Below are 11,873 nucleotides of genomic sequence, written 5' to 3' on the forward strand. Positions count from 1 at the left end.
ACGCACGACGCCGGACGAAAAGCGATTGGAATAGGTCACTTGAGCAAAGCTCAGGTGACCTAAAAACATTATATTTCTCTTATATAAGACCTGTGCTAGAAAATTCTGATATAGTATGGCATAATTGTACCAAATCTGAATCAGATCTTTTAGAATCAGTTCAACTAGAAGCTATGCGTTTAATTACTGGCCTCAGACGAGGTACTCATCATCACATTCTGTATACTGAAACACAACTTGAAACATTACACACACGAAGACAAAATCATAAACTAACATTAATGTATAAGATTCTTAATAATTACACACCAACTTATCTCGATAATATCATTAAACCATTTCTAAATGTAAATAATAACTATACCTTCAGAAATAACAGATTCTTTAATATACCACAGACAAGAACTACTACTTTAATTAATATATGAATAGTGTCTTCCCTTCTATAATGGTAAAATGGAATGCACTTGATAGCACTGTACGAGACTCCATCTCAATTTCATCTTTTAAAAAGAAACTTAAAAAAACTTTGATACATCTGTCTCGGAAACTTTTATTAACGGTTTTCAGAGGAAACTTAACATCATTTTACGTCGGCTAAGAAATTTTAAAAGTGATCTTAACTTTGATAAGTTACAAGACCATCTGATTGATGATGCTTCCTGTGTATGTGGTGTACAGAGGGAAGATCTAATACATTTTTTCTTTCAACGTCCTCTGTATTCAAATATTAGGCATCATATTACTACTATTTATAATCGATTATGATATTCAAATCTGCACTGTTTAGTATATGGTATTAGTAATGCATCGGACCAATTAAATAAAACTATTCTTATAAATGTCGACTCTTATATTAAATCATCAAAACATTTCGTTACTTATACGTGCTAGATAAATTCCAAATGAATATTCATGTATTGTTTTTATTATTATTATTATTCAGGCAAGTTTTGTCCCTTAAATAACGAGTATTAGACATAAGCTGGTGTGGGTGTGCATGTGTTTGAGAGGAAAACGAATTACAAATTTTTATATATTTAAGCATTGTACTGATACCGGAAATAGAAGACTGATAAAGGCAAAGCCTGTTGTCTTATTCTTTTGTCAATACTGTTCTGATATCTTCTTTAATGTTAAATTATGTTTGTATTATATATGTATTGTCAATAAAATACTTTTGAAATTGAAAAATATAAAAAATGTCTCGTCGTCAGAAAGCTACGTTATCGCAGCTACTGAAGACTTGTGACTATTCCGACGACAAGGAATACAGCTTGGAAGCAGGTGTCTTTAGAGCAATGTGCAGGGAAGGATTCATTGAGGAATAGAAATAATAAATTATTGGTCCTTCTTTGTGTTTTTTCTTTACTTTTTACAATACAAATTTGTTAAAAATATTTGGGCTTGCACTATATCATTAGGGCCAGTAATCCTGCATTTTTACTTGACTAATTTTTTTTCCAGACACTGCTAGCATCAATAGATACATTCAGTATTAGATTTTTAATGAAATCAGCTTATATTTAAAACAAATCGAAATTCCATGCGAAACATACACATATGAACTATAAATTCATGCTATATAACCTGCACGAGACAGTAAAAACAACTTTCTTTTTCTCATAATGAAATCAGATTGTAAATAAAAACCGTAAGCTTCTATGTCAAATTACACGTATAAGAACGGTGATTTTTTTAGGTAGGTCCGAATTATTAATATACAGTACGTGTGCGCTGAAATCTGTTTCTTCTGTTTCTGGTAAGCAGCATTCGAATGAAAAACATTTGCCCCTCCGACTTCTCTGTCAAATTTTCCATCATGGCGGACGACAAAATATCACTGTCCTGCGATTCAAAATTTACTTATTTAACGCTTTATTGTGTATATATTCATATTTAAAGCGAAACACACGTTAACCGTTAACCTTCTTACCTTCGTGATTCGTTTTAATGCCATGCCTGAATATTGTTTTGAATGATTATAAGCCTGAATTGAATGAGCAGAAAATAGGTTCCTTGCTCGTTTTCTGTCGAACCGGAAGTAATCGTTACGCATGTATAAAGTACCGAGACAGCGCCATCTGAGTGCAGTGATGGAATAATGTTCTTAGCAACACAACAAGCACCTGCCACGTTTTCCCGCGGAACTTCCTCAAAATTATTTATGGTGAAATGATTTCTTAAACAAAAGGGAGATGTTTCTACCCATTATGTATTCATTAATGACTATCATTTTTCAAGAGGTCTAGGAACATAGATTTAGATCATAATACCATCAATAATATCGGAGACGTATATATCCTATTACTTTGCAAGTATTGTAACAACCTAGAAATATGATCAAATAATGAATTTCTCGATACTTTCTTGACATTGTGTAAAGAACAAAAACGGAGTTTGTGTTCTCCTGAAGCCAGAATCATTGCCGATATGTAAACAGTCGTATATATCCAATATGGCGCAGGTGAAGCGTAACTTGCGATATGACTGCATCCGGTTACCGTGACCAATTCTCTGTAATATATACGTCTCTGACAATAAATATGACGTCTTATATCCCATTATCGTCGTTCTAATTTAATAGATGTTGCATCACTATTTATTTATTTCTATAAAACAAAGTTATGAGTACCTGTCAGGGGAACTATAACTGGGAACAATATATATTCGTAGTTCAATATCAACTATTATACCAGTCGCGTATATATTATACATCTCTGATTATACCTATTTAATTGAATCACTTGAGACTATCTACAATACACCTCTTCTATAGCGTTTATGTTTTAAACAACTGGGTTTCTATTTTCTCTCCATTGTCATCTTGTTGTTTCAAGTTTCCACATGACCAGAACTGTAGGGGAAGATATATTTTATTGGTGTCTGTTTTGTTTTTTATTACGTTAAACCCCAGTCTTGTAACGTCTACCTTGGGATTTGATGTTGTTAAGTTTCGTTTTAAATCTAATATAATGAAAGTTTAAATGTATTCTAATTCTTTTTTAGCTGTGTACCAAATTTCATCGAAATCGGACGATAAAATAAAATTGGGAAAATAAATTTTAAAAAGTCACATAAAAGTTACTACAGCATACCACGTCTCTAAACTTGTGATCAATAGATAACTGATTTTCGTCCTTACACATTTATTTCCACACACATGCTAGTCGATAAATTGTAGTTAACACCAATGTGTGCATTCTGAAAAGGAGTAATATTAAATGTTTGGGGACCTCACACGTCCTGTTTTGAAACTAGACGTACGTCATATACGCATTGAGGCTGAGTCATAGGCGGACACAATAACACGACATTCTGATCTCGTTCTAATCGAGATTTTGTAGACACACGATCTCGTATGTAATAGAGCACGTGACTAATCTTCACATTGTGACTAAAGTATAAATATACATCCGTGCAATTAAGAAAAATCGTCTACTTTAACCGAATGATTATAGTATGGACAAATGTCATTGATATAACATTTACAAGTCTGACCAGAGGCAGCTTGATTTGCATGAAACTGACGCATATAGACACCCATACAATATGATAATAATGCTCGGGCAAATGCAAGATGGCGGCCACATTCCAGAATTTTCTTTGTATACTTCTCGAAATGTGACGTGAATACACAAACTTAACCTTTCGGAAGTTGATAGAAATATAATGTAATCAAACGTTTCCACTAAATTATAAAACACGAGTCATAAACCTTCTGAAAACCAAGATGTTGCGTTGTAAGTCAATATGTGTCACCAGTGTAATTACACACAATACAAGAGTATAGGATACGTGTCACCAGCGTAATTACACTGTACAAGAGTATATGGTATTGCTGAAAGAAAAGCTGTACCTTATTGATTCGTTTCAGTGCCATTTTTCTCCTGAAGATGTATAGTATTATTGTCCTAGTTATAATATTCCATGAAATATATGAGCCCGGTTATTTCCGGGCTGTATGGCCGCTGTTAATGCTGTATATTGAGGTGTAACCGAGTTCAACCAATCAATGCGTAGCTGATATCGCTCCCACTCAGGAAAAGGTACGATCGACGGGTTCGTCACGGTCGACACACTTACAACAACGGTATACCCATACTGCTCAGGCAACGGAGCTGGTTCAGGAACTTATATTTACCCTGAACTTTAAGCAAATCGGTACGAGGGACATAGCGCATGTACAGTACACCGATACAGATCAAACCGTTACTTATACGTACTTAGCTGAGGTATCGTGATTGCTAAGAGTATTTAGCTGAATTATTTTAACAACGTAGAAATGTACCATTGACAGTCTTTACAATCTTTATGAGAGAATGATTAATAAGACAATTTTATACCCCTACCCCCCTTGCACATTTTGCACATCTTCAAGTTTCTATATGATTTATTTTTGTAAATGGGCATGTACCTGATTCTAGTGGCCTGTACCCCGTACCCTGTTGTACGTTTTCGTATCACTGCATAGTGGATAACATCGTTTCTGGTGTTTAAAAAAAGAATCGTTGAACTCACAAATCGAATTTATTTAAACTTTGATTGATAATACCCGAAATGAAATTGTATTTTATTATGCAAGCAAACAAATTGTTTTGCTACAATACACAACAAAGTCTTGCGAAGCTGAACGAATCAATGAATTGTTTCAGTCTACGCTGTACCCTGTACCCCGTACCCTGTGTTTTCACAGCACAATACATTCGATACGATATGTACCTTGATACACATATCTGACTTTAAGAGATTACAGTATATGTTTTCGGTGTTTTATACAGATGTCATAGCTTTACGTTGTAAATGCATGGCTAATACTGTTCAAGTATATCTTTGTTCGAACTGAATTACGTATTTTGTATCACTGCAGAGTTGATAAAAATGGTTTCGGACGTATTAAAAAAGAATAGGTGAAGAAATTATTAAAGAATTGATTGATACTTTATTTGTATGCTGACAAACAAACTACAGTCAAACCTGCTTGAGCGGTCACCTGAAATAAGTAGCCACCTTATGTGGTCAGTCTGTGGTCCGCCCGATATAAAAAAATATATACAATGAACCTGAAATAAGCAGTCACCTGTCTAATGCAATCAGAGGTCACACAAATCTGGCCCGAGACGTTATCTCTACATGTATCCAGCGGTCATTTTGTCCAGAAATTGACATCAAGAAGATCACAATATATTAACAAGAACACATCTCAATAGAGCAAAGCTAATTACAATGTGTAATTAAAAATCAAAAACCATAGGTAAGTTTGACACGTGGAATTGACAAGTTGTTTACACAGCGATTTTCAGCTTGCAAATTGGGACAGATCCTACCGACCAATATACTCCCACCTTGTGTACTCAATCAGCTTGTGATTTTCAAAACAAGTATGATCTTTTGTAGTACCTATACATACTGTATCCAACGCTACTCAGGCCTAATATGTTATGTGATCAAAAAACTTGCCGCTTAGTGCATGCGGAAAACAGATCTGCTTCCCATCTGATATTACAGTCCTGTCCTTTGAAGATTACAAAGGAGAGACGCCCGACTTCAAAGTCTGTCAATTTTTACCGTTACGTGACCGCGAGATTATTTTGATGTACATCAAAGGATCGAACTAGTATTCTTGTCTCATCAACAAGGTCGCGCACACGGAGCCTTCAATTTTGCTATGACATACTCCAGGGGTGCAAAGAGCGAAAGTGAGCGTAACCCCTGGATATCGAGGATGTCAGCTCGTATGCAAGCATAAACAAATGATTGCGTACGTAAGAACATATGAACGTAATTGGAGTTAAAAGAGAAGGGTAACATATTACATTCGCCGTCATAGTTGAAACACTGATTAAGGTCAAGATTTTAGTGCGGCTTTCAAACGTCATATTATGACGTCAACATTGTATGCAAAGATATAATTACGTTTTCTCAAGACGTCAGACTAAATTCCAAATATTTTATTAGTACACCAATTCGCACTATAAAAATGATATTACCCTCGTACAGATTTTAGAAAATTAATATATATGAAGTTTCGAAATGTATTATGGGTGTTCTTTTTCGTGCGCACAATTCTAATCTGTTATGTACAATGTAGATAGGTTGCATGGCGAGATAATAAGTCGAGCGCTTGACATAATAAGTCGAGCGCACGAGATAATTAATGTAGACAATAAAAGTGTGCATGTCCTAAATGTACCTCCGTACTACGAGATATCTCTAAAAACAATCAATGAGTGTAATATTCTTTGTGATCGGAACTCAATGCAACCTTCACAAATACATGTATGCATACATGTATGTGACATTACATATATTTTACAACGATTGTGTGACTACAATGCAATTAATAAGATCAAGACACTTAAATTCGCACTGGCGTTCGGAGTTTCGATTTCATTTGATGAGATTGTAAAATAATACAATCATTGGCTAACGATAAAGCTAAATCGTGGACGTATCTAGCGCACTGAAACCGATATAACAGGAAAGTAATTAATTTGTGCAGATACTTTATTACCAAAAATCACTTTTAAAAATATCTCAGTTTTTGGTCTGGACACAAACTAGTACAGCTTAATGTATATGACACCAGTGAAATACTATATAACAAAGGAATTACTCAGGGGGACAGATCATAAAGCTTCCCAGTTTAAACCTGTAGGTAGATATGTTAGAAGTGAAACAGCTTGAAACAGAGACACATTCACAGAGAATTTGTTATGAACTTTTAAATACTATAATATTTCTATTTCGGTTGCATATATATAATGATTACGAATGACATTGAATTTTACTAACTGAAAAAGGAACATTTTCGAACTCAGATATTAAAGTGCATACTATACGCTAAAATTAAAAATACACTTTTAAATTTTGTTATTCAGTAGTTTTTAAACCAGGTGACACTCTCCATATCATCCTTATCTTCTGTATTCATACAGCTTGTCTCAAATGCTCTAATATGTAGCGGTTCATATATAAATCATACCTTATCGTGTCTCACAGCCCATACACCATAAATCCTATATATGTCATACCTTACACGTGTTACACAGACCATACACCATAAATCCTATATATGTCATACCTTACACGTGTCACACAGACCATACACCATAAATACATGTATATGTCATACCTTACACGTGTCACACAGACCATACACCATAAATACATGTATATGTCATACCTTACACGTGTCACACAGACCATACACCATACATACATGTATATGTCATACCTTACACGTGTCACACAGACCATACACCATACATACATGTATATGTCATACCTTACACGTGTCACACAGACCATACACCATACATACATGTATATGTCATACCTTACACGTGTCACACAGACCATACACCATACATACATGTATATGTCATACCTTACACGTGTCACACAGACCATACACCATACATACATGTATATGTCATACCTTACACGTGTCACACAGACCATACACCATACATACATGTATATGTCATACCTTACACGTGTCACACAGACCATACACCATACATACATGTATATGTCATACCTTACACGTGTCACACAGACCATACACCATACATACATGTATATGTCATACCTTACACGTGTCACACAGACCATACACCATACATACATGTATATGTCATACCTTACACGTGTCACACAGACCATACACCATACATACATGTATATGTCATACCTTACACGTGTCACACAGACCATACACCATACATACATGTATATGTCATACCTTACACGTGTCACACAGACCATACACCATACATACATGTATATGTCATACCTTACACGTGTCACACAGACCATACACCATACATACATGTATATGTCATACCTTACACGTGTCACACAGACCATACACCATACATACATGTATATGTCATACCTTACACGTGTCACACAGACCATACACCATACATACATGTATATGTCATACCTTACACGTGTCACACAGACCATACACCATACATACATGTATATGTCATACCTTACACGTGTCACACAGACCATACACCATACATACATGTATATGTCATACCTTACACGTGTCACACAGACCATACACCATACATACATGTATATGTCATACTTTACACGTGTAACACATACCATACACCATACATACATGTATATGTCACACCTTACACGTGTCACACATCCCATATGTCGACATACATGTATATGTCACACCTTACCGTGTCACACAGATCATACACCATACATACATGTATATGTCATACCTTACACGTGTCACACATACCATACACCATAAATACATGTATATGTCATACCTTACACGTGTCACACAGTCAATACACCATGCATACATGTATATGTCACACCTTACACGTACATGCATATGTCACACCTTACACGTGGCACACAGTCCATACACCATACATACATGTATATGTCATACCTTACACGTGTCACACAGACCATACACCATACATACATGTATATGTTATACCTTACACGTGTCACACAGCCCATATGTCGACATACATGTAGCATTCAAAATTTCTGCTTAGTGTATGAATATGTCGTAAAACGTACTGCTTGAGTAGATAACAAATCCTTTCCCAAGGAAATATCACGCGTGATACAAATAATTAACTTGGTCTGCTCACCAATGTTTTTCTAGTTTCGGGTTAGTATGTCATCAGTATTACTATAGATACGGAAAGTAACAAGTCAACGTCACTTTTGAATATTGCAGGTAGGAAAAAAGAGCGACAGTTAGCGGCACGGTACCTTTAATGTTCAACATTTCCCATGAAAGATGCTTCAGTCACCCTAAACTTCATTTACTAGAAAGGTTATATGTAAATACCAAACTTGAAGATCCGAACCTGTGTACGTGTATGTAACTTCAATATATTGAATTTTAAGGCTAACAACTTTGTAAGAAATAGTTCACAGGATTTGTAACATATCGATCTCTTTAGCGACCCAAATGAATTTTACGAAATAAAATTTTGATTAAAGTTCATTCATTTACCAAGGTCATGTAGAGCTTAAAGGGACAATTTAGTGAAGTAAGTTTTTTAATAACCTTGTCACAAAACTCTTCTTCGTGATTCTATAGTTTGATACTCCATATGAACAATTCATGTCGAGAAATTGACAAGAGACAATGTTTTCTTGGCGTTTTAAATCAGTAATGTAGAAATCATTTACTAACAAAAAGGTCTTTCCAGCCGAGGAGAGGGTAACTTCTCGCTTTTTTCGCCTAGCCTCTCTGAATACATTATATGCAAATATTTTGAATCAAAATCATCTTCCAACAGCATCTATAACATCGTTATAAATGAGTGATCTATTTTACGTTTAAACCTATTGATATCGTACTTTCTGCGGTTTGAAATTCTCCCTGCGGCACCCTCTCATTGCGTGCATGTATTCAAATCCAAACGTGAACAGAAATATCTGATTAGAGGCATATATTATGATATTTATAATGACTGACACTGTGTTGTTGGTCAACAGCGTATACGTAGTGCTGTACATGTTTACCTTTCACTGAAAGGCCCGATTATTGCCACTTTTTCGGTCGTAGCTTTTGTCACCGGCTTTCCAAATAAATGAAACTGACCACACTGGACGTTTGCTTTAGGTCATGTCATTAACAACTACGTAAACCTTCGTTAGGAGATATATATTTTCAGTATCGACTTGATTTTCAAGTAAAAACTTACTTAACTAAATTGTCCCTTAAAGTTTTCGTTGATTACCTATTGGGAGGTATACCGGTCTAAAATCATGTACTGTGAAACTTATTATGCTAAATGGTTGTGAGAGATGTGATGAAAATGAAAATAAACATATTCTCCTATCTATATCCAATTACATTTTAAGTTCTAAAAGATTCAGGACATTTAACTTCAATTTTGAATGAAATTTTACATTTTATTTATTTACATTTTATTTTTTCTCAATGTAATTCTTCTGATTTCCAGAAATGGTACATAAATATTAATATTAATATTTCCTATTTGTCTTCATTGTTTATTTTTAAATATTGTTAGTGAGGGGGGCTGGGGTTCAGAAGACCAGTTATACTATTTTATTAAAAAATATTGGGAAACAACTACATAAATAAGAATATAAAGCTTTACAACATGTTAATTATATATCTAACCTGTGTTTAATATGCATAAATTAAACTATTTGGTGGGATTGAATTTCCAAACTCATCAGTGGATGGCCTTGTGTGATACAATGGACTTTTTGGCCTGTATCTGTTGGGTGCGGTAATTTAATCCCATCAAATGTTTATACATGCAGCTCCATCAACAAACTATTTTTCTTTTCTCTTCATAATATGTATATACCGGTATATATTTTATATGTCTTTTCAATATCAAAATAAAAGGTTAGAATTCAAACCATTAGATTCAATTATAATAAAAATGAGTATTAGTAGTTGTTTCCCCTAATTTGATTATTAATTTGATAATACCAACTTGTTTATATGTGTTTGTATGTGTTCTATGTCTATGCTTGTACCACTGTCTGTTACTATGTTTGGAAAGGGCTTAAATAGGCTATGCCTGCTGCCCAATCCATTTGTCCTTTGACAATAAAATTTATAAAAATTAAAAAAAAAAAAAAAAAAACCTAAATTGTCCCTTAAAGTTTTCGTTGATTACCTATTGGGAGGTATACCGGTCTAAAATCATGTACTGTGAAACTTATTTTTCAAGCAGATATTCGTATTAAAATGCATATCGTGTCGATTGTATGGTGCTGTGACAGCACGGGGTACATGGTACAGGGTACAGGGTACGGGGTACATGGTACATGGTACAGGGTACAGGGTACATGGTACATGGTACAGGGTACGGGGTACAGGGTACGGGGTACAGGGTACAGGGAACGGGGTACGGGGTACAGGGTACAGGGTACGGGGTACAGGGTACGGGGTACAAGGTACAGGGTACGGGGTACAGGGTACATGGTACGGGGTACGGGGTACAGGGTACATGGTACAGGGTACGGGGTACAGGGTACGGGGTACGGGGTACAGGGTACGGAGTACGGGGTACATGGTACATGGTACATGGTACATGGTACATGGTACAGGATACGGGGTACAGGGTACAGGGTACGGGGTACGGGGTACGGAGTACAGGGTACATGGTACAAGGTACATGGTACATGGTACGGGGTACGGGGTACGGGGTACAGGGTACAGGGTACGGGGTACAGGGTACAGAGTACATGGTACATGGTACAGGGTACGGGGTTCAGGGTACGGGGTTCAGGGTACAGGGTACATGGTACAGGGTACAGGGTACGGGGTACAGGGTACAGGGTACGGGGTACAGGGTACAGGGTACAGGGTACAGGGTACAGGGTACAGGGTATGGGGTACAGGGTACAGGGTACGGGGTACGGGGTACAGGGTACAGGGTAAAGCGTAGACAGAAACAATTCATTGAATCGTTCAAGACTTTGTTGTGTATTGAAGCAAACCATTTTGTTTGTCTGCATAGGGAAATATCTTCACAATTCGGGTATTATCAATCAATTCTTGAATAATTTCGATTCGTGAGTTCACGTATTCTTGTTTTATAGACCAGAAATAATGTTATCCATTGTGCAGTGATATAAAATACGGTCAACAGCTCGAACAAAGATATATTTGAACTGTAATTACTATTGACATCGTCAAGTTACTACATCTCTGTAAAATATTTGAACATATGTATTGTGAAACTTCCTTTTAAAACAGAATCAAGATACATATCGTATCGAATGTATTGTGCTGTGAAAATACAGTTACCGGGGTACAGGGTACGGGGTACGGAGTACAGGGTACATGGTACAGGGTACGGGGTACATGGTACGGGGTA

The 11,873-nt window shown here is 35.9% G+C and overlaps 1 protein-coding gene across 10 annotated transcripts in view; it reads right to left on the bottom strand.

Moving 5' to 3' along the window:
- LOC110446418 (ubiquitin-conjugating enzyme E2-17 kDa) overlaps positions 1–4,089 on the bottom strand; it is an 80,328-nt gene extending 76,239 nt beyond the window's left edge. For 3 of the 10 annotated variants that reach the window (XM_021491753.1, XM_021491831.1, XM_021492063.1), the window contains exon 1: positions 1,937–2,053. In XM_021491753.1, coding sequence (XP_021347428.1) covers positions 1,937–1,960 — 24 coding nt within the window. In that variant the 5' untranslated portion in view covers positions 1,961–2,053. Of the gene's footprint in view, positions 1–1,936; positions 2,055–3,859 lie in introns of those variants that run through there. The other 7 variants (XM_021491914.1, XM_021491598.1, XM_021491996.1 and 4 more) reach the window with 6 other exon arrangements.
- Positions 4,090–11,873: the final 7,784 nt, after the last annotated feature.

The sequence above is a fragment of the Mizuhopecten yessoensis genome, unplaced genomic scaffold (genome assembly GCF_002113885.1).
Source record: "Mizuhopecten yessoensis strain PY_sf001 unplaced genomic scaffold, ASM211388v2 scaffold35, whole genome shotgun sequence".
NCBI classification, from domain to species: Eukaryota; Metazoa; Mollusca; class Bivalvia; order Pectinida; family Pectinidae; genus Mizuhopecten; species Mizuhopecten yessoensis.